This window comes from Schistocerca gregaria, chromosome 4, assembly GCF_023897955.1.
Source record: "Schistocerca gregaria isolate iqSchGreg1 chromosome 4, iqSchGreg1.2, whole genome shotgun sequence".
Taxonomy (NCBI): Eukaryota; Metazoa; Arthropoda; class Insecta; order Orthoptera; family Acrididae; genus Schistocerca; species Schistocerca gregaria.
The window spans coordinates 307,734,111-307,759,365 of NC_064923.1; the positions used below are offsets into that span (position 1 = coordinate 307,734,111).

Genomic DNA, 25,255 nt, shown 5'->3' on the forward strand with positions numbered 1-25,255 from the left:
ATGCAACGAGCAGCTTGTGGCTAATTCAGCAACTGGCTCGTGTCCAGTTGTAGACTGGCAGAAACCTTGGAATGAGAAGCAACAGGAAGATGATTTGGCTCCCGCTGGAAGGTGGGAACCGATGGCCCTGGTAGGTAGGAAGGCAGTGACCCTGAAGTAGCTGTAGGGGAGGGAGAAGCAGCAAGAGGAGAGCCTCAAACCATCAAGAAGGGTGGCGCAGGCTTGGTTGAGCAGCCCTGAGGTCCCTCTGTAGGTGGTGTGATGGGTGGGGGTACTGTTGGCAAAGGGACAATGTCATAGCTGCAGCGTATGATGATGCTATACATGCTGGGTCAACCACCCGTACTACTACTTGACCTCTAGATAAGTTACTTTGTTCAGAGTCTTATATTCCTTTATTTTCATCTCTTTCTGGAAAACAGTGCAATGGGGTAAGCAGCGAGAATGGTGGTTTCCACAGTGGACACAAACGGGGGAAATGCACAAGGAGCATGCGAATGCAGTGGTCGTCCAAAATCTCTGCACATATGGCTACCATTGCAGTGCAGAGATATGTGCCCGAATTTCAAACACTTTAAGCATGCTGGAGGACATACAATTTCGCATCACGTTGGTAAACTATCACCTTTACCTTTTCAGGCAAAGATTCCCCCACAAAGGCCAAGATGAAGACAGTGGTAGAAGCCCTATTGTCGTTTGGCCTCCTACGTACACCCCATTGCTCCAAGTTGACACGTAGCTGAACATCGGATTTCAAGAGCAGGACTCAGTGAAAAATGATGCCCTGAACCACTATTTTGCGGAGTGACTGTCACCAGTACATAACCGAGTTTGTTACATTCAAGCAGCACCTGTGAATGGGGAGGGCATATTGTTTTGATCAAAACAGACTCCTTTTCACTTTGGAGTTGGCTACCACTTCCCGAAATTTGTCTTCTATGTTCCCCACAAGAAAGAGCGCAAACCAGGTACTGCGCAAACCAGGTATTGAGGAGAGTATTACTCTGCTTGCTGCATAGCCTTACATTTCTCCCAAGGAATTGCCAGTGAAGGCAAAATGTTAGGGTCAGTCTTTCTGCACTGAATGAGGACTTCCCTTCCATAGGGACTTCTAGGGCGCTATGGCCACCAGCAAGATGTAACTCCATTCACTTAATTTGTGGCTCATCCATCGTGGTGCTCTCAAAACAGGGGCTCTCCCCATGGGCGCTACCCAGCCTCAGCAACGGCTATCTGGCCAGTAATCCATTGCTCTGAGTTCCTGGGATCCAGCCATGATGGGCAAACACTTCTTGCCATACATGTGACGTTTTCAGCTCAGGAACCAACAGATTGATCCCTGTGTGGACCTGGGGCTACCACCATGCAGGTGTTTGCCACTCCTCCCCCCCCCCCACCCACACAAAGTGAGAGGGATAGTGTGCTTGGTTTTGGGTGTATTACCTTAGAAGGGAAGTGTACCAAGATGGAAAGGCACAAAGGTGGAGAACACACTGCACTGGTTGATCTTACCTGTGCGAACTGTACTTTTGAAGAATTTTGAAAATTAGTAGCATTTCAAACCCAAAAATGGGGAACGTTGGTAGTGGAAATTCGAGTCACAAATCATAAAGCAGGTCCAAGCGGGGTCTGCATCAAGAAAACCATTTGATGGAGAGACGTAGGAGGAAATGGAGAATGGGAGTGTAAGCTTATAGCACCGGAAAGAAGTAATGCTACCAAGGCAGGGGCCTCACAGTAGCCAAGCACGTACTCTCAACGCAGTTGAGAGCCCCATTGGGGGAAACGTTTCAAGTTCGAATGCCACAGGATCATCGTTTGACAGAGAAACGATCCCACCCGACTTCGTCTACTTGTGCAATTCAATGCTTCTTGTGTGTGATTTTCTGTTTACTGAGAAGAAACTGTTGGACCATTGAACTGTAACACCTGAGTGGATTAACCATGCTTTACCAGTAATTTCAGAGCCGTCACATTGAGTTCCTTGTATTTGTCTTGGGGGATTTTCTTTATATTTCTTTTTCTTTGTGGGTGAAGGCGACTTTAACATATCATTGTGACCTCCCCACTTGTCTGTATTCCTTTTAGTGTCTTGATCAGAAAGTTATTAAGCTGGAGGTCAAGGTTTATTACATTTTCTAGTATGTAAGGCATCTGGTGCTTGCGTCAGGATTGGGACAAAATACTTAAGGCAGATGCTCGATTCAGTAAGAACAATAATCATGAGCGGATCTAACATAACGTCTGCATTCCATAAGATGTTGCACATAGTGGTTGAAACTTAGAGTAATACTTACCTTTTGCACATGACTCTTTTTCAGTCACGTACACTATCTCCTGTTCGTTACACGTCTTTACAGAGAGTCCTGCCTGCTGCAGGTGGATGTTCAGATCATCTTGCAGTTTATCTGAGAGCTGGTACGGTGAGAGGAACTGCTGATAATCCTGTAATCACAAAAAGTTTTACCGCAATGAATTAATCTTGAGTCGAATGTTGTCTGTGGCACCACTCTTCACAGTACAGACACTAATACCTTATCAAAGTTTGAAAGATGAGAATACAACAACAATTATACTGCGTGACGAAAGAAATGTAACACCCAGAAGGTGATAGGAAAACGAAACGTTACTTCATGGAACGATATTTCAGTGATAAAATACAGTCAAATTTACGAAGAATTCGGCAGTGTGTTTCCATTTATCAATATGACGTTAGGTCACCACCGCCCGCCCACGCCCCCGCCCCCTGCTCCCCCCGTCAAAGCATCTACATTCTCTCCTGAACCTAGCTGGCCCACATCTGACACCTTTGATACTGACACTGGGACAGTTTATGACCGAGCTGGTCACGCAGGTGATGTTAGGTACAGATCTGTGGACCTTTCTGGATAGTAGAGTATCTTAATACCATGGAGGCATTTAAGAGCAATAGCCATGTGTGTACGAGCAAAATTGCAGCGAGATACTGTCGCATGGGAGGTAATACATGAGGACTCAGGATGTCCGTGATTTGTTTTTGTGCCGTCAGAGTTCGCTTTAGCAGTACCACCCTGACGAAGTCATACCTGATAGTTCGCTTTGTCATGGCGCCATGAGCAACACATCTGTTTCTCTCCAAAACATTCGAAGAGGGGGACCCCTCGACGGTTCGCCGCCGTACTTACCGATGACGGCCATCGTGGGTAATGCAGAATGCTGTTCATCGCTGAACAGAATGCGACGATATTCATCAGAAATCCACGCTTGCAGATCACACCACCACTCCAAAAGCAGCCATTTGTGTTGTGTTGTGATGTGATTTTAACCCTTTCGCGGCTACGGGCATACATGTATGCCCGGCAGTTAGAAGACCAGACGTCTACGGGCGTAGATGTATGCCCAGCCGGCGGGAAGTCCAGGCGGCTACGGGCATACATCTACGCCCGGCAGGCGGGAATACCAGACGGCTAATGGCATACATATACGCCCGGCAGGCGGGAACAGGTAAACGTTCACAATAGAGCGGCTGCTGGCTGTTGTCCACTTTTCAGACAACACTTTCATTGTCTGGTCTTCTTTGTAAAGTGAGAAAGCACTTTAGTTTTCCCCTCCCCTGCACACTTTCTGCTTACGAGTCTAACAATCGGCCAGTCCGTTTTTCGCTTCTGGTGAGACGACAGCGTTCGCGTGTGTAGACTTTGCCATGTCGGGACACAGTTTATCGGACAAGGAAATCATGGATATCCTCATGAATAGCAGTGACGAAGATTGTAGTGATACTTCGGAGCTTTCTTCGATGAAGAGTTGGATGCTCCTGGACTTATTGCTGAATCCTCACGAACAGAAGATTCTTCCTCTGAAGACGGAAAAGAAGATAGAGTAAGTGAAACTTCGTCAGGAAAAAGAAAGTATGACTGGACGGAGAATCATCCTGTGACGAAACGACACCGTTTTGTGAACACATTTAGCGGGTTAAAGGTGGACTTCGAAGAGTCAGCAAGTCATTTAGATTTCTTTTTGTACTTCATGTCCATGGAATTTGTTTCTGCCATTTGTACACAGATCAATAATTATTATAAATTTATTACTGAAAAAATGACGACAGTGCCCAGTAGATTAGCACGCTGGAAGCATATAGAGCCATCAGAATTTTATTGTTTCCTAGCATGTTCTCTGCTTATGCCTAGAAGTAAAAAGTTAGAAGTGAATGAATATTGGTCGACAGATTCTTTGCTTCAGACACCAATATTTTCTAACATAATGGCCAGGGACCGGTACAAATTGATTCTGCGTTTATTGCACTTCTGTGACAATTCCACCGCGTCTCAAGATATTCTTGTAAAGATACGTCTCATTGTAGGTCACACAAGAAATAAATTCCGCGAGGCAGTAGTACCCTTTGAAAACCTAGTGATCGACGAAAGTTTGCTACTTTTCAAGGGAAGGCTCCGATTCAAGCAGTACATACCAAATAAACGTAGTCGTTTTGGCATTAAAATTTTCGTCCTTTGTGACGTAGAAACGAATTATATTCTGGATTATATTATCTACACTGGTGCTGCCACGGAAATAGAATCTGGAAATTCTGATTGGGGAAAATCAGGCGATGTTGTTGTGAGTTTGTTATTGCCATACCTCAACAAAGGTCATACCATTTATTTGGACAATTGGTACTCGAGCCCAGAATTATTTCTATGGCTCCACAAAAAATGTACAAACGCCGTCGGAACAGTACGAAAAAACAGGAAACATCTACCACCGTTACCAGACAAGCTGAAAAAAGGGGAAGTACAGTTCAAATCTTGTGGAACATTAATGGCACTAAAATGGATGGACAAGAAAGAAGTGTGGATGCTTTCGACCGTAAATGGACCAGAGTTTGTGGAGACACAGAAGAAAGAACATAGAACAGGCCAAAACAAATTGAAACCCACCTGTGTCGTCAGCTATAATAAGTCAATGGGTGCAGTGGATAAGACAGACATGCTATTATCTTCTGTACAGTGCATCCGAAAGACACTGAAGTGGTACAAGAAAGTATTCTTTCATTTGACTGACTTGTGTGTGCTGAACGCAAAAACTGTTTTTGAAATACAAAAGCAACAGAAGATACCACTAGCGAAATACCACTTGGAGCTAATCCGTCAATTGCTTGACAGATTTCATAGTCAAACGTGTAAAAGTGCGATCCCACGGACAACCAAAGAAGAAAGCCCTTTCCGACTGCAGAATAAAGAGGGACATTATCCAGGGTTCCTCGTAGCAACGGAGAAAAAGGAGATTCCCCAGAGACGCTGTGTAGTATGCACTGCTCATTCACAATGAAAAATGACACGCATAAGATGCAAAAAGTGCGATGTGGCTCTCTGCATGGTGCCATGTTTCGAAAATTACCACACGCTAAAGAAATATTAGCACGTTTTAGTAACTTTGTACGTTTCAAATAGATAAAAGTAAAAAATAAAAAAATAAAAATAAAAAGCAGATGATGATGATGAGTCCCATACTCCGTTTACCGAGCGTAGGGGAGCGACGCGGGAGACCCGCGCCGCCATACTAGGCAAGGTCCTAGTGGAGGTGGTTTGCCATTGCCTTCCTCCGACCGTAATGGGGATGATTGATGATGATGATGAAGACGACACAAACACCCAGTCATCACGAGGCAGGTGAAAAATCCCTGACCCCGCCGGGAATCGAACCCGGGACCCCGTGCTCGGGAAGCGAGAACGCTACCGCGAGACCACGAGCTGCGGACAAAAAAAAGCAGATAAAAGTAAAAAAAATGGTTTTTAACTCAGCCAGCGGCAGTCCAAAGCCTGCGTCGAAAATGAGGATGGGAAACCATTAAAGTAAACCGTACTGAACGTGACGGGCTGAAAAAGAAGACAGCGAGCTAGAAGAAGGTAGGCGTTTACTATCCAATTTCTTACTGTGGAGAATCGACTTTAGGTTTTAATTACAAACGAAGGCAAGGGCCTATCGCAAAATGAGTTATGCAGATATATTCCTTGTTTAACTTTTAGTCCGATTGCATGACAAAATTAGGTTTTAAATTTCTGTAATTATTATCTATTTAAGACCGTAGTAAGAATATTGTTCGAGATTTGGGCGTTTTCGCTACGCACAACTCTATTTAAAACTATATATCTTGAAATACATTCATGTGATGATAGTGGAATTTTAATATGTTTTAGGCACATACATCGACGGTGTAAATCTCTAGTTAGAGGATTTTGGAATTACTATTAAAAAAGTTCCTATCATTTTTCTAAACCAACCATTTTTCAGCCCATAATAAACATATAACTGAAAGTGTTGGCTATTTTCGAAGCTCTCTTTCGTTGTTATCAGAAACTATAACCAAAGTGACCATACAGAGTATAGTGTTTTTTTAAGGCGCTGCTGAACAGTGGTTCTGTGCACGCGGCAACACGCGGGAAGCCTGCGGCGGCCGTAGCCTGCAGCGGCCACAGGGCTGCGACAGCCGCCGCCGGCCAGGCGCGCAGTGCGCTCGTCCCTGTCACCTGGCCAGGCAGGCAGGACGCTCAGCCTTCCAGCCGCGAAAGGGTTAATGGCAGCCTACTCATGTGATGGTGTTTTCTAAATCCGTTTGCTGCTCGTCTCTGACAAGTGGTGCGGGATGACAATGTTAGACGGATTGCAGTATTTGTTCTCGGTTGGAAGACGCGAATGGGAAGGGGGTTACAATCTGCGTCGTGCACAATATGGGTGTCCTCCATTGTGATGACCAAAATGTTTAATACTATGCCTGCAATCAAGTTTCCGTGGGAGTTCAACATCAGAAAGCCCCAAAATTCTGGATATTGTACGATTCGACCAGCTGGCCAAATGCACACCTACACTGAGACCCTATTCAAACTCTGCAAAGTGCTGAGAACGCTGTCTCGCATGGGTATGATACGTATTTGCGTCCATCAGCGATCACTTCACATCAGATGCTGTGCAAGCCCCGTATACCCTACCAAGCCTGGCAATAACAGTGAACACGAAAACACCAATGCCCTTTGGTGCTGATCCTATTTGTCAGAGAATCGCAATTCTAACCATTTATATACCCGCCGATGAGTATTTTTATGAAGTTACATTGACATCGGACCATGTCTTCTGAGCACTTCACTTGTTTTTGTCAGGCAGTGTAGGGTGGGTAACAGTATTCAGTGAGTAGGATGTGGACGCCGAACTCTGTGGCTGTTTTGGTTACTTTCGAGGGCAGTGCGCTAACATTGTACCCATCTGGCTTAAACCTTCCCCTTTCTTCCACTATTTGTATCGTACAATACTTCCACTATCTTAACCCGTACACAACATCTACACTTGACACTTCCTGCCAATTCGGAAGAGATCTCACGATTATCTTATTTACGCCTTCACTCGGGTTCTGGCACTGTCGACAATGAGTACAGAGCTCAGAAGAAGCTTCATCCCCTTGTACAGTGAATATCTACCAGAGTAAAAACCTGGTCTTTGTTACGTCCGTCATTCCTACCTGGAAAAATGTACATCAATAACACATTTTTTCATGTGCAACGCTAATGTGGAGACATTTTTTGACACACATCGTTTCAATTTACACAATCGTTGAACACTTCACGAACATACAGATATTATATTTCTAACGTCGGTTTCTCTTAGAGTATGTGGTATAATAATATGATGGTTTACGTCCAATCGCCGATTTAAAAAGCAGCTTCACAGGACCAGAGGAAATTTAAATTTTCGTTTGGGGCAAACCAGTAGTTCGCTAATTACATCCGAAAGCGTGCCGAAAAGTAATTCTTCCGAATTTTGTATGTGAAAACTTTTGAACTTTTTTAAAATGTAAATCTAAGAACATCCATCATCTTCATTTTTTATGTCTACTTATTTCTTTCCCGACAGAGCCATCCAGGTGACAAAGAAGTTTCTGTCAACGAGAAACCAGTTTGTTGACACCGTCAAGTGCAGAATGTTTCACTTAGTTTACGGATCCAACACTCCTCCTTGCACCTCTTCGTCAAGGTCAAAGTGAAGTCCTCGAAGGCGTCCTGTAAGTTTTTGAAACTTATGCAAATCAGATATAGCCTGTTCGGGACGGTGTGGAGGATGACCGATGCCACTGAACCCAAGGTGTCCCATAGTTGCAGATGTTTCGGCACTCGTGTGTGGTCTGGCATTATGCAGGAGGTGGTGCTCCTTGTGTGGACGACCTCAATGCATTTGTTCCTTCAGTTTTACTGAGTGTTTCTCACGTACAGACATAGTTACGTTACGCACCCTTATGTCACACACTACAGTTCGGAGCGCTCTAGCGGCGTAAGATGGCTACTTGCGTCAGCGAAGCGGGAAGGTCGACCGAGGAATGTGCATGACGTGCAGTACATCAACAGATATTGGGAAAGAAAAAATTCTGAAGCGTACCTTTTCTGCACGCCCTTGTAACTGAGATTTTATATTACTTTTTGTGGTCTAGAAGCAGTTTGTAACGTGGCTTACAAGTCACGGTGACGGACGGTCTGAAGTTCTTACCCGATCGTCATGCTACGAGTTTGAAATGAATAGCCCATGTTTGTCCATGCGCATTCCTGCAGTTATACAAAGTATGTCATCTATATATTTGATGATGAAATATTTCTCCAACCTTTTAAAGAATCTGTTCAAAACAAATATCAAATAACTCTTGTCGGCACACTAGAAGTTCGAAACACGCGATGGTTCAGTTGGGCTATGTTTTGTCGCATCGCCTGGGAACAGTTGCGACCAAACTGAATGGATTGCAAGTGACAGCCCAGCGGTCATGGGTGAGCATTGTTTCCAACAATTCAGAGATCATGTCGACTCAGTACTACGGAAGGATGGAAAGGGATTGTTGCATCTTGTCCTTATAAGTACATTAGCATAACTGTCAAGTTATGCCCCTAACAATTTTTCTACTTTTGTTGTTGTGGTCTTCAATCCGAAGACTTGTTTGATACAGCTCTCTATGCTACTCTATCCTGTTGGAGCCTCTTCATCTCCAAATAGCTACTGGAAAATGCATTCTTCAGAAGCTGGTTACTGTAGTTGTCTCTTGATCTGCCTTTATGATTTTTATCCCCACACATGTCCCTCTGATGATCTCTTGATGTATAAGAATGTTCTACCAAGCGATCACTTCTTTTGGTCAAGCTGTGTTGCAAATTTTTCTCCCCAGTTCTATTCAGTAGCTTCTCATTACTTGCGTGATCGACCCATCTAACCTTCAACATTCTAATATGGCACCACGTTTCACTTCCGTTCATGGCACCACTCCATACAAAAACCTTTACAAAAAGACTTCTTAACACTTAAATCTACCTTGGAGCGCCAAAGGAACTGGTATAGGCATGCGTATTCAAATACAGTGATATGTTAACAGGCAGAATACGGCGTTGCGGTCGGCAACGGCTATATTTGACAAATGTCTGGCGCAGTTGTCAGATCGGTTAGTGCTGCTACAATGGCAGGTTATCAAGATGTAAGCGAGTCTGAACGTGGTGGTATAGTCGGCGCACGAGCGATGAGATACAGCAACTCCGAGATAGCGATGATTTTACCGTGAATTTCAGGAATCAGGAAAAACATCAAATCTCCGATATCTCGGCAAGAATAGGACCAACGACGTCTGAAATGAATCGTTCAACGTGACAGAAGTGCAACCCTTCCGCCAATTGCTGTATATTTCAATGCTGGTCCATCAACAAGTGTCGTCGTGCGAACCATTTAACGAAACGTCATCGATATGGGCTTTTAGAGTCGAAGGCCCACTCGTGTACCCTTAATGACTGCGCAACACAAACTTTATGCCTCGCCTGGGGGTGGTCAACACCGACTTTGACTGTTTATGACTAGAAACATGTTGCTGGTCGGACGAGTCTAGTTTCAAATTGCATCGAGCGAATGGACGTGTACGGGATGGAGACAACCTAATGAATCCATGGACCCTGCACGTCAAGCTGGTGGAGGCTCTGTAATGGTTTGGGACGTGTGCAGTTAGAGTGATAAAGGACCTCTGATACGTCGCGATACGACTGACAGGTGACGTTTGTAACCATCCTGTCTAATTACCTGCATCCATTCATGTCCGCTGTGCATTCCGACGCCAAAGGACATGAGCAATTCCAGCAGAACAACGCGACCCCACACGTCCGGAACTGCTGCAGAATGGCTTCAGGAACAGTCTTCTAAGTTTAAACACTTACGCTGGCCACCAAACTCCCCAGACAACATTACTGAGCATATCTGGGATGCTTTGCAGTGTGCTGTTCAGAAGAGATCTCCACTCCCCACGTACTCACGGAATTATGGACAGCCCTAAAGAATTATGTCAGTTCCCTCCACGACTAATTCAGACGTCAGTCGAGTGCATGCCACGTCGTGTTGCGGCACTTCTTTGTGCTGGCGGGGGCCCTACACGATATCAGGCAGATGTACCAATTTCTATGGCTCTTCAATGTATATTCGATGTTAAAAAGTTTTTCTTCAGAAATGCTTTTCTTGCTATTGCTAGAGTATGTTTTATGTACACTGACTCACGTATCATTAGTTACTTCGTTGCTTAAATACACTATGTGATCAGAAGTATCAGGACACCCCCAAAACACATACATTTTTCATATTATGTGCACTGTGCTGTCACCTACTCTGGTACTCCATATCAGCGATCTCAGTAGTCGTGGGACAGCAGAATGGGGTGCTTCGTGAAACCCATTGACTCCAAAAGTGGGCATTTGATTGGGTGTCACTTGTGTCAAACGTCTGTAGGCGAGATTTACACTCTCCTAAACTTCGCTAGGTCCACTGTTTCCGATGTGAAAGTGAAGCGGAAATGTGAAGAAACACGTACAGCACAAAAGCGTACAGCGCGAACTGGTCTGTTGACTGACAGACTGCCGGAAGTTGAAGAGGGTTGTAATGTGTAATAGGCAAACATGTATCCAGACCATCACACAGCAATTCCAAACTGCATCAGGATCCTCTGCAAGTACTACTACAGTTAGGCCGGAGGTGAGAGAACTTTGATCTCATGGTCGAGAGGCTGCTTATAAGCCATATGTCGCGCCGGTAAATGCCGAACGACGCCTCGCTTGGTGTAAGGAGTGTAAACATAGGACGATTGAACAGTGGAAAAACGTTGGTGACAACGCGCGTTGGTGACAACGCGCGTTGGTGACAACGCGCGTTGGTGACCACAATAAAATTTGGAGGCGGTGGTGATATGGTGTAGTCGTTTTTTGTAGAGGGGGCTTCCACCCCTTGTTTTGTGTGGCACTATCAGAGCACAGACTTACATTGATGTTTTACGCACCTTCTTGATTCCCATTGTTTAAGAGCAATTCAGCATGATCGAGTACCTGTTCATAACGCACGGCCTGTGGCGGAGTGGTTACACGTCAATAACATCCCTGTAACGGAGTGGCCTGCACAGATTCATGACCTGGGATGTTTTGGAAGGCTGACTTCGTGCCAGGCCTCACCGACCGACATCGATACCTCTCCTCAGTGGAGCGCTACGTGAAGAATGGGCTACCATTCCCCAAAAAACCTCCCAGCATATGATGAAACTTATGCCTGTGAGAGTGGAAGCTGTCATCAAGGTTAAGAGTGGGTCAATACCATATTGAGTTCAAGCATTACCGATGGAGGGCGCCACGATCTTTTAAGTAATTTTCAGCCTGGTGTCCAGATACTTTTGATCACAGTGTAGTAAAACTCAGCTACTATAAGTTCCTAATTTAATTCCCTCAGCATGACCTGGTTTCTCTGGACTACATTCCATTATCCTTTTTTTGCTTTTGTTAATATTAATCTCATATTTTCCTTTCAAGGCACTGTCATTTCCGTTCAAGTACTCTTCCAGGTCCTTTGCTGTCTGTCAGAGCTACAATGCCGTCGCCATAAGTTAAAGTTATTATTTCTCCTCTCTGAAATTTTTATTTGGTCTTTATTAGTGCTTGTTCAATTTACAGATTGAATAACGTCGCAGATAGGGTTGTAGAGCTTGTCTCACTCCCTTCTCAACCACTGCTTCCCTTTCATGACCCTAACTGTTAACTGCAGTTTGGTTTCTGTACAAGTGATAAATAACCTTCGCTCCCTGTATTTTACCTCTGCTGCTTTAGAATCCTAGAGAATATTCCCATCAATATTGTCAAAAGCTTTCGCTAAGTCTACAAATCATATAAACACTGGCTTGTCATTCCTTAACCTATGTTCTTAGGTAAGATGTAGGGTCAGTACTGTCTATTGTGTACCTACATTTCTGTGGAATCCAAACTGATTATCCTTGAGGTCGGTTTCTGCCAGTTTTTCCGTACATAATATTCCCATTTTGCAGTCATGACTTATCAAACTGATGGTTTGATAATTTTCACAACTGTCAGCAACTGCTTTCTTTGGAAATGGAATTACTGCATTCTTGTTTAGATCTGAGGGAATTAGGCCCATCTCTTACATCTTGCACGTCATATGGAGGAGTTTTGTCATGGCTGGCTCTCCGAAGGTTCTCAGTAGCTCTTACATATTATTGACTACCCCCGGGGCCTTGTTTCGACTCTGATCTTTCAGAACTGTGTCGTATACCTCTCGCAATATCGTATATCCCATCTCATCTTCGTCCACTTCCCTTCACCTAATATTGCCTTCAAGTGCATCTTATTTGTATAGACCCCCTATATCATTCCTACGTTTCCCTTCTTTCCTTAAGATTGTATTTCCATCTGAGGTGTTGATATTCATTCAGCTGCTACTCTTTTCCCCAAACGTCTCTAATTTTCCTGCAGGCAGCATCGATCTGTATCTTTTCCCTCTGGAATACGATTTTAAATCCTTACATTCCGTTAGATTAAAAAATTCTGCAGACTTACTGTTTTGCACTGGACTTTTACAGTCAATATTTCATTGCTCTGTAAACAGTTGCTGCTTTTCTTAACAGTAATTGATACCAGCCTTGCTCACTACTTAATACAAATACATCTTTAACGAACAGTTTTTATATTGATTTTTACTACAAGTAAACAGTAAAATTGAATTACATTGTCATTCTGAAGCTATTTTAAATTGGAGAAAGCGCTACAAATCTTTGCGTATGGTATCACTATTTAGGAAAAGCCAAGTACGCTGTGATTCGTTGCATAGAACTCCTTAGGCCTGCTTCCGTAGCTACAATGCTTACCTTCAAGTAGCTGCTCCACTTGGCTGACTTTGCCACATTCGCGTATGTTCCAAATAAACCAGTTGGACTCATTAATACAAGGACAGTTTCACCACCAGAACACAGAAGTTTATTGATGTTCTTTATTGCCCGTCTGCAAGGAAAAATAGAAAGTTTTTATACAATCAAACAAACAAACGTACATTGAGGATTTTTCCAGCAGAGAGAACAGTGGAACTAAGGACACTGCTCGTTTATTTTCAATTCCACAAATTAGCAACTTTTAGTTCAAGTATGGTTCACTTTTTTCACTAGTCATCAGACCTGACTATTTTAATCTGCCATAGCTTTTGCCTGTTCTGAAAAAAACCCTCTTGCTGTGCTGTTTTTAACTCTCCCAGATGCATTTCGTCTTTCACTTTAAGGACTCATCAATAGGATCTTAGTGATACAGTTACGATATACCTCTGATCCTCTGATTTGCTAAGTTTTGCTCTTAGATTATAAAACAGTTCGCTTGTCGCTGTTTTATCGTCTACACGTAGCAAATCGAAAGTGTATCCTAACTGTATCATTATAGATCCCACTGACGATGCCTTAAAGCGAAAGATAGGCGAAACGCGTCTGGGAAAACACAGTGCAGCAAGAGAAGACTTTTTTATTTACAAAAATGTTTCTGTTCTTGCTGCGGAGGATGGCTACGCAAACAAACTCTTGCCACACCTTGGTACGTTGGTTAATTTTTTACATGTTTATTAAAATCTAGTGCCCTATACAAGCACACATTCTTGTCTTTTACAATCGAATATTTTCACTGTTGCATCCAGTGTGGTGTGTAGCTATCGCTTTCACATGTAGGCAAGTAACACCGGCAACACGTTGGCAGGTGATTGTAATTCCACTGAGATATATGAAACCGTTCGGACCGAGAAGCTATCTGGCAGTTTTGTGTCCTGCAGCTGCAAGGCACACGCGCAATGACTGAAGACTGATGATTCCCAGGCCGTAAGTCATATTTTATTATCACAACACAGTAGATCAACGTTCAACATAATGTAAATTCTAATGGAGACCTACTGAAAGATCCTTCTGATCTCAATGTGAAGTTAAGGTCTATTGTGACGTATGCCAAGGGCTCCATAATCGAGGCCAACGCTAACCGAGGGACTCCATTTCCGGAGGGAAATTCAGGTACTGATCTGCAAGGCCAAACTACTTTTGCGAAGAAAACCGAGGACAGACGTAACCACATGAGGTTCGTCCGCTAACATCTGTGACATGTTGATATAAATAGACTGACGGGGTTATGAGACAAAACAGTGAGGTCATCAGTCTCTTGATTCTAAAGTTACTTGCGTAAGGTAGAGGTGTCCGCTGAAAGTGGGGGGGGATCCAGTCAGAGGGGTCAAACTATAAACCGAGGAAACCAAAAATAAAAAGGCATAAAAGGGTAGGCAAAATCTAGAAACTTGAAAAACAGAGGGATAAAAGAGCGTCTTTGCAAGGGAGAGCGGTCATGGGTCCTAGTTCCAGGAAACTGGAAGAGGGGCCACAGCCTCCATGACCCTGCTCCAGGAGTAAAGCAAAACCTTATAACTGATGGTGAGAGTTCATCGGAGGTGAGGGTATCATCTGGAGTGCCCCAGGAAGTGTGGTAGATCCGCTGTTTTCTATCTACACATATGATCTTTTGGATAGGGTGGATAGCAATGTGTGGCTGTTTGCTGATGATGCAGTGGTGTACGGGAAGGTGTCGTCGTTGAGTGGCTGTAGAATGATAAAAGATGACTTGGACAGGATTTGTGATTGGTGTAAAGAATGGCAGCTAATTCTAAATATAGATAAATGTAAATTAATGAAGATGAATAGGAAAAAGAATCCTGATATGTCTGAGTACTCCATTAGTAGTGTTGCGCTTGACACAGTCACGTTGATTAAATATTTGGGAGTAACGTTGCAGAGTGGTATGAAGTGGGACAAGCATGTAATGGCAGTTGTGGTGAAGGTGGATAGTCGTCTTCGGTTCATTGGTAGAATTTTGGGAAGATGTGGTTCATCTGTAAAGGAGACCGTTTATAAAACACTAATACGACCTATTCTTGAGTACTGCTCGAGCGTTTGGGATCCCTATCAAGTCGGATTGAGGGAGGACATAGAAGCAATTCAGAGGTGGGCTGCTAGATTTGTTACTGGTAGATTTGATCATCACGCGAGTGTTACGGAAACCCTTCAGGAACTGAGGTGGGAGTCTCTAGAGCAAAGGAGGCGTTCTTTTCGTGAATCGCTACTGAGGAAATTTAGACAACCAGCATTTGAGGCTGACTGCAGTACAAATTTACTGCCGCCAACTTACATTTCGCGGAGAGACCACAAAGGTAGGAGATTAGGGCTCGTACAGAGGCATGCATTCATTTCTGCTCAATAAGCTGGACTGACTCTCAGAGGCTTCCTGGTGAACAGTGAAACCACGTCGAAGCTCATTAGGATGTGTGTTTTTTCAGTCTGAAATTTGACGAGAAGACTGCCGAACTCTTTAGGCATATCTTGACCTCAACGTATTTTCTGTTCATGGGGAGTACTATGAGCAAACGGATGGAGTCGCAATGGGCAGCCCATTCTCGCCGGTGGTCGCGAATTTGTACATGCAGTACATCGAGGAGGAAGCCTTGGCGTCATACAATTGGAAACCCACTTGTTTCTTCCGTTATGTCGATGACACGTTCGTCATCTGGCCCCATGGTAAGGACAAGCTCCTGGATTTCCTTACACACCTGAACTCCATACATCCAAACATCAAATTCACTATTGAGACCGAAGCAGAAGGAAGATTACAATTCCTTAACGTCATGGTCAAGAGAAGAGCAGATGGTACCCTGAGTCACGGTGTGTACAGGAAGAAAACGCACACTGACATGCAACTGCATGCAGACAGCTGCCACCACCCTTCTCAGAGGAATGGAGCACTAAAAACACCAGTACACAGGGCGCGCAGCATCTCAGATGCAGAGAATATCCCCAGGGATTTGAACACCTCAAAACAGTGTTCCGAAGAAAAAACGTACTCGGAATGGCAGATTAGACGCGCTCTCCGTCCCACCACCACAGCACAACCTGTGGAGACGGATGAAGTCACCGAAGAAGAGGTAGCCACTGCCTTTATTCGGTACAATGGCGCACTATCGGGCAAAATCGGCCGTATATTAAAGAAACACCGAGTTAAAACAGTCTTTTGCCCGCCCAATAAAACACGGGCATTACTGCGTAGAGTGAAAGATGACCTCGGTTTGAGGAAGGCCGGCATATACCAAATTCCCTCTGAGTGTGGGAAGACTTATATCGGACAAACAGTACGCACCACCGAAGATCGTTACAGAGAACATCAAAGGCACACTCGACTGAAATATCCAAATACGTCGACGGTAGCACAGCACTGTTTGTCCGAGGAACACGAGATGGATTATGAGAGTACCAAGATCCTGGCTCAGACCTCTAAATACTGGGACAGCGTTATAAGGGAGGCTATCAAAATTCGCACCAGGGAAGATTTTATCAACCGAGATTGTGGCTACAATCTCAGTAAGGCTTGGTACCCGGCATTGAATGTAATTAAGAAGACTCTCAGCAATAAGTGCGAACTGGTGACCAGAGCAGACGTAGCAAGCACATCGAGGCTACGACAGATTCCGACGCCCACGTCTTCGCGACCGCCGGCTTAAATAGAGATAGGGCTCCCTCCACGCTCGCACCAACGTGGTGACCAAACCAAAAGTTTGGGTGTCACCTCCGTGAACATGCTAGTTATCTAGTAAGTGGATCACAGGGTGCTGGGCTGTGATGTCATCTGCGCGTCTGGGTAAGACTACGCATTAACACGGTCCATCAGGTGACAGACAGTGGACGAAACGCGAGTGAGGGTAGGGATTTGAAGAGCAGAGGGAGGAAAGTGCCATCGCGCGTGCCTTGGGAAAAAACCTCTGAAAACGGTGGGATGGGTAGTAAGAGCAGTAGTGGCTTACTAGCTGCGGTGCTTCATGCAAGGTTGGATTTGTTAGTATAGGTATCATGCACCATTACCTTGGCAAGCGATGGTGATGTATCCCAGTTGCTGCAGCCGCTACATTCCTGGAACAATCAAGATCGTTATACGGTAGTGGGAGATCGGCCATAGATCATCTCACTGTGTGGAGCTTGTCTGCATGCAGTGTACGGTATGGCTTCCCTGCGTGGTGCCAGTTATTCGGCAAGTGTGTTCCAGATGGACATCCAGTAATGGCATCTGATTAACAGGGACTCGCCTGTACCGTGATGTTTGCGTATGCTTGGCCATAGATGCTAGGTCCTTACAAGTATGTCTTTTGGTCTTTTATGTTTCGATCTATGGTTGTGGTTGTAGTTCCCCAGATTAAGAATAAACGGGTTCTGCGAATGTCTGGAGTTTCTGTGTAGTCTTGTGGTGAGTTTGTGGATTGCCTCCTTGAGAGTCAAGTCGGTATTCCCAGTGAAGGTCCGCGATGTGTGTGTATCGTGGGGTATTGCTTACGATTTTGAGTACTTTGTTTTATATGAGCTGCAGACGGCGCAGGCGTGTAGACGCTGTAAGTAGGCTGATTAAGTTTTTTTATTGGTAACGCCGCCACCACGTAGCGCTCTGTATGAAAATCACTGGCTGTGCCGTGTGCAGTCTGTGGCTGGTTGGCATTGTTGTAATACTCGCCATTGTAGTGTTGGGCAGCGGCAGCTGGATGCTAACAGCGCGTAGCGTTGCGCAGTTGGAGGTGAGCCGCCAGCAGTGGTGGACGTGGGGAGAGAGATGGCGGAGTTTTGAAATTTGTAAGAATTGGTGTCACGAACTGATATGTATATTATGACTATTAAGGTAAATACATTGTTTGTTCTGTATTAAAATCCTTCATTTTTCTAACTATGCCTATCAGTAGTTAGTGCCTTCAGTAGTTTGAATCTTTTATTTAGCTGGCAGTAGTGGCGCTCGCTGTATTGCAGTAGCTTGAGTAACGAAGATTTTTGTGAGGTAAGTGATTTGTGAAACGTATAGGTTAATGTTAGTCAGGGCCATTCTTTCGTAGGGATTATTGAAAGTCAGATTGCGTTGCGCTAAAAAATATATAGTGTGTCAGTTTAAGCACAGTCGTGTATAAATTTTACAAAGGGGACGTTTCATATGTCGACCCTTAGCCAAGGATACCTCACTGGAATCTTCTGATTTTTTCCTTGTAGTTTGTGTAATTAGTGTAGCTTTTGTTTATTGCTAGCGCGTAATCACAGAGAGAATCTCCTTTGTAGTTGCAGTCCTTCATTGTTGTACAGTAAAATAGTTGGGCGTGCATGTAGTTTTGCACGAAGTATTTCGCAGCTGCAGTTGCAATTAACTAGATATTATTTTCAGTGCTATGTTAATGTGTTCTCTTATTTTTGTTCTTCAAATTGTGTTTTTCTGTGTTGTCGTGTGAAATATTGTGACAATAATGGCGTGTGAAAAACGTAACACTAGGCTCCAAAGTAAACTGAGAAATGACAGTGAAGACGAAAGCAGTGTGTTAGCGTCACCATGTAATGAATTCACTAACGTTCAAAGTAGTAATTTTGTAATAGCGCATAGGGAAATGGAGCGGGCTGCAAATAATGGTGTAGGCAGTGAAACAATTAGTGAACTGGGAAGCATTATCGATCGATCGGTCGGCAACAGCTCGCCTCAGGATTCCGAAATGACAGGACACAATCTTGCAAATACTGTAGATTCAGTTTTTGTGTCCTCACCATTTTCTCAAATAAATCAAGACACATTTTCTGCTTTTCAAAATGCGAATATTGCCGGTTCAAATGCACTGCCGAAAAGTACTGAGGAACATGTTTCAGACACCAGTGCATTGTTATTACAATTAATGCAACAAATGGGACAAAAGCTTCAAAAGTTAGACACAATGGGACAAAATCAGAGACAAACACAGCAACAGTTGGACACAATGGAACATAATCTTCGGAAGTTAGACACCACACTTGAACAAACACGTGAAGATTTAACTACTGAGTTACATAACATTGAATCGAAATTTCAAAAAATCTGTAATGACGTAAAAACACAAATTTGTGAGCATTTTCAACCTATTTTTTCGCGGCATGAAAACTCATTACAGAATCACGAAGCAGCCATAAAAGAATTGCAAACTGTTGTTCGTGAAAATCATGACACCTTGCAAGCTAAAATGGACTCAGTTGCATCCACCGATTTGGTTACGCAACTTGCAAGTACTCAGGAAAACTTGAAGGACACAGTAGATTCGATTTCAACACAAATGGACACTCTGAAACTTGGTTCAGAAAAACACACTGAGGAAATGTGTTCACTATCGGAGAAAGTAGCCGAACTTTCAGATCAGTTCACTAATTTATCTACGAAGGTAGATGATAATCTGAATGACACAAAACCGGTAGTCTTTAATGACACAGAAGAGTTCGAACAAATTAGGAAATTCAAACAAAATCAAATTAATACGCAACACCAAAGAGAAGTCCGGGAAGTACAAGATCAGCTGACACAGGTAATACAAAAATTACGTATTTAAGAGGACTCTCGCACACCAATACGGGAAGAGGGACATAAAAATACGGAACTGCCACAAAATAATAACACAGGGCACTTTGGAGATTATGAAAGAAATTCGCAAAGTATACCTAATTTTGAGATGGAGCCGCCGAAACGACGTAACAATGACCGACATGCGACCCGCTGACATGATGATTTTGACTATAAGCTGTTCATTACTACACGTAAATTCAAAACATGTAAGAATTCTGGCAACGACATTCATCCAGACGCGTGGCTCCATCAATTCTCTCATTGTTTTCCTCCCAACTGGTCACTAGAGCACAGATTAGAATTTATGTGTGGCTACTTAGAGAATGAACCAGCTGTAAGAATGCGATCGGTCATTCACGATTGCCACAGTGAAGGAGAATTTTACCATGCCTTCCTCTCAGCATATTGGTCCCAAGCCACAAAAGACCGAGTAAAACATGGCATCATGATGATGAAACATTTCGAACAATCTGAATTTTCCAGTCTTGTGAAATATTTTGAAGACATGTTGCACAAGAATCAGTACCTGTCAAACCCATACAGCCCCTCAGAACTCATCCGCATTTGCTTAATCAAATTGCCTGAACATTTACGGCAAATTATTTTGGCAGGCCGTTGCAAAGACAACATTGAAGCTTTTCAGGGACTCTTACAAGAATTAGAAATTGAGACTGACAATCGCAGAACGCGAAAACAGGAACACAACAATTACAGGTCACATCCGTCGCAATTCCGCGATGAAATAAATAATAACTGGACACGACAAGGCTATTCTCACAATACAAATCGTGACCAAAACAGACACCACCCGTATGACAACCGTTGGCAGAGTAGTAATAATTACAGGGAAAAGTCACCTCTCCACGGTAATGACTATCACAGAGACAATCAGAGAAACAGACAATATGGGAACCAAAATAATTACTATCAAGGGAGACAGAATAACTTCAGACGCAACGGTCCACCCTGCAGTGATAATTCAGGGAGAAATTCTCCACCACTTGACCGACAAGAAAGAAACTACAGGAACTACCGACATGATGACAGACGATATGATCGTAACGACAGACCGGAATTTCATCAGAACTGGCGGGATTCAAACAGAGCTGGGCCCTCTCGGCAAGGTGAATTTGTAGAAGTTAGGTCTCCTAATCCCAATAACGGCGCGCGCCAACAAAGAGACAGACAATGACTCGCACTGCAGGCAGCCGCGTGCGCCGGCTGGCTCAGAGAAAAATAACATAGACGCTAACCTTGAGCAGAATTCCAGTGTTCCTTACCGACGTAATCACATGATAATTGCTTTTCAGTTGACAGTCTGCGTACTAGGAAGAGTGAAGGTTTACACCACATTTCACATGTAAAACCGTTTATTGAAATATAATCAGCTTTTTAACTTTGTCTTTGCCATAAAGCTGTTCACATCACGTCACTAGTATACTTTGTCACACTAAGAATCTGTTAACATGCAACAATGTTTTGAAGTTAACTATCCAGTCTAGAACTTAGAGAACTTATTTAGACAGTATTTACGAGTGCATTGTTATAGTGAACAGACGTCACAGTGTTATTGTGTGTGTACATTCTTGATTGTTAGTTGCACGATTACGTAACGACTATAAGGCTCACATACTTAGAACAGTTACCAGTATTGCTGATGAGATTTTAATGCAACATTTTGGTTTACTTGAAAATACATTCTGGATTTAAAGTACTTTCTGTGAGATACCTGATGACACAGTGGTTAGTTTATGTGACAGCTACACGATTTTATCACGACGCTGCTATTGAGTGACAATTTACAATGTTGATTTTGCAGTTTATCTGTTTTATATCTGCACAGTTTTTCTGAATTTTTCTGGAAAGTAAAACATGTTTTAGTAGTAACGTTTGTGGTATAGCTACAATGAGAGAGCCTTTTCTGTAGCACAACAATACGTACAGTACAGTACTTACTTCATCACGGCAATAAGCGTAATAACTAAGATATCTATACGCAAAGCATTTCACTTTCGTTTATCATGAGGTAAGTACATTGACTTCTGCAGAACTTAGCTTTCGGAGGACAATAACTACGACACTTCCACAGAGATTGTCTTACAGCAAGACGCACATTTAGCGTTACAGGACACGCATTTAACTATTTATTTTTCAACATATTTGAATTACAAAGAAAGTTTTCCGTGATACATTTCATTCCATTGCTGTAATCTGTAACACCTGAGGATATAATTACATTAATCCTCAGGGGGGTACACGCCTACTTTGTGTACCATGTGTTTGGCAAGCACAAGGAGCCCTAGCTAATATGGTATTTGCTTATACAACTTTACACATCGGTACCATATTTCTCTAACTCATAAATTACACAGCTATCTGATCATTTTACTGAGAGAAACAAACATTTATTATACTACATCGGTGACAGATGTTTACGTAATTACACAGTTGGATAACTTCACACTTACGAAATTGTATTTTGTCTGTACTTTGTGAACTGTTCATATTTTTTCAGAGCCATTGTGATACTATGAGAGCTATGAATGATGTATTTGGTATGGGATCACGATTTTTAAAGTACGTTTGAGGCAGATGACACTTTTGACAAGAGCAGAGAATTTTATTTTTAGGTTTTGAAATTATTGGAGGAAGCTACGGAGATTTTGAGAATTTGACTGAGGTGTTATGATATTATTACGACGACAATGTGAATTATGCTGCTGAGGTATGTTTAAGCTGATGCTATATGAGTTATTTGGTTATGCTACGTATCTGTTATGATGAAATATTGAAGAAGTGTCGACGAATATATATGTAATAAGGTAAGAAATAATGAGTAGTGGTTAGGGACTCTGATTTGTGAAAAAGGATGTTGGAAACCGAGAATCGTACTTTAAGAGTTATGAAATGAGTGTAAATGCGTGAATGTATCACTATGCTGGCGAAAATTTTGTGGACACTATTCTATTTAAAGGATTTTGTTTCTACGTATTTGTAACGCAAATTCTTGACCTGTAAATTTTTTTATATGAGACTGCCACTGTAGCGGAAACTGGTGTCGTAAATATTTCGATAAGACAGTTAAGTGACCACCTGCATGTAATGCGTCGTGGGCACCCAGCTGCGCGACAACCACCTGACAAAAGAAAGCCATTAGTGTGTGCCTGTCAGAGGCACAGGTGGAGAAAAAAAAAAGAGGCCATTATCCTCGCTATTGAGATTCCTTTGTAGAAAGCATCGCAAATACTACACGCCCAAACTTGAAAACATATGATTACAATGTGGAGCTCTTAATTTATGATATTTACTAAAATGCCTAATGAAACGACGAGAAACATTTCATGGCTATTGTCCTGCTAGTTAAGAGAAATGCCATGTGGCATGCTTTATGCATTTATTTGCTCATTTTGTTTAATATCTAGTTTGTAACTGCACTGAGGCATTGGTTAAAATAAATTTTATGGATGTACTAATATAAATATTTTATGCCTACAGATCCAGTAAATAATAACTTTATGATGTACTTAAAAAAAACGAAGTAGCACAAAAAGACATTTCCCTTCACAGAAATTGCATACAGAATTGTCTTTTCAAGTACATGGTAATATTTTTTTTACAATAAATTTTTGTGGTGCACCACTTTAATTGCATAGACATTAAGATGTGAATAGACATTGTCCTTATCTGCATTGTTGTCTTTAGTGTAACATTTTTTTCTGATTGAGCTTTGTCATGTTTAGGTATAAGTTATAGCATTTGCTGTGGCTGTTTGCCATTCATAATGCAACTGAATTTCACTTTGTATTACTAGGTTAAGTCAATTTTATTACTGATTTATTTTTCTTGTTTGCTGCGCATTTCCTTATATTAGTTGTAATATTGCTGCCTTTTTTGCCAATTTCCATTTTTTTATCATTGCTTTTTGTGTAAATTGTTTTGTGCTGCTGCATTGCCTCGTCCCATAGTTTAGCATCTGAGCTCAGTAGATTTTAAGTTAGCTTAAGAGGGGGTAGACTATATAAGAAAATAATTGAGAAGCTATAAGAAAATGGTTTGGCCAAAAAAGTAGTGTATAGTGGAGAAAAACTATTTTTGAAAGAGGATGTGAGCATAATACAGAAAGCAGGTTTCGATATGACTTTTTGGAAATAATGAAGAATGAAGGGAGATCTCCGAGAAGTAAAGAAACTTTTGTTTGCAAAATACTGCAGTAAAACAAACCCTATCCTTTCCTTGTGTTATCCCACTATGTGTTTGTGTACCCTTGTGTATTTATGTTCGTCCTGTCTTTATATGTTTATCTGATAAGACTTATGTTGCAGAATTTTTCTAATACTCAGCTGCATGAACTATGATGAGGAATACTGTTATCCTCAAATATAATTTGCATTAGTAACATGTTATTTACTTTGTAAAGATGTTTACACATTATTTATTCTGTTTTGTTCTAATGCTCATGTGTGAAGTTGATGTTTCAAAAGTTATTCTGATCTTTTATGTATGTACTTATGTATGTAATTTTTGTAACACTGATGTATTTGCTATTTCGATTCTTTTGTAAAGCCTGTACTACTACAAATGTTATCTGTATTGTTATGTTCTTTAAAGATGTATTTTGTACCTTTGTTATTGTATTCTTATGTTATAAAATTGTAATTGACACCAGTTCATCAAATTAAGTAACTTGTAAATTACATTTCACTGCACACGTTTCTGTTGGTCATAGTATATGGACAATATGTGAGAAGTAGGGACTGGTAGCGTTTGCACGTGTGTTAATAACTCAGTAAGGGACTGGATAACAGCATTGCTGGTTCTAAGGACATTTAAAAAACAATTTTTCTGAGTGCACAAGTGGTTGTTATGGACTTGTTATATTATCCGCAAGACTCTTCAATGGTGATTGTGCGCCTGCACATCAAATAGATGGCTGCTGGCCATCTCTACAAGGACTACAGTGGGTCTACACCTTTGATGACCCACCAATACCATTATTCCTACAAGGACTGCAGTGGGTCTGCAGCTCTGGTGGCCCACCAATAGTAATCTCTACCAGGACTACAGTGGGTCTGCTCTGAGATGACCTACCTACCAATATTCTTCAAAACTTCGACTGACTCTGCTGTGGGTTTGCTCTGTTGTGGCCCATTACCTGTCTGCATGTCAAGAGTCAGCACTGTCTTACCGTTGGAGGGACAACACTACTTCTTCAAGACTGCATGGAAATCCACTACTTCCGTGTGCATTTTCTTTTACTACTCAGACTTTGAGAAAAACACTGCAATTTTACTTTGATGAATGATCAGGACTGTCTTTATGGACTGTGAGAAAATTTTAGCTTCTGATCAACATTGTATCAATAAGTGTGTGCATTTGACATCTTTATTATAGTAATTATGAAAAAATTTATCAAATCATTATTGGCCACTGCCCAAAACAATTTCTAAAAATTTTTTGTGAGGAGCATGGGGGCTATGTAAGTAGGCTGATTAAGTTTTTTTATTGGTAACGCC

General features: G+C 42.4%; 1 protein-coding gene across 1 annotated transcript in view; it reads right to left on the reverse strand.

Moving 5' to 3' along the window:
- The window catches only part of LOC126267218 (juvenile hormone acid O-methyltransferase-like), an 84,829-nt gene that overhangs the window by 18,539 nt on the left and 41,035 nt on the right, over positions 1-25,255 (reverse strand). Inside the window, exons 3-4 of the mRNA XM_049972191.1 lie at positions 13,169-13,301; positions 2,298-2,445 (exon numbers count right to left, since the gene is read on the reverse strand). Coding sequence (XP_049828148.1) covers positions 2,298-2,445; positions 13,169-13,301 — 281 coding nt within the window. The remainder of the gene's footprint in view (positions 1-2,297; positions 2,446-13,168; positions 13,302-25,255) is intronic.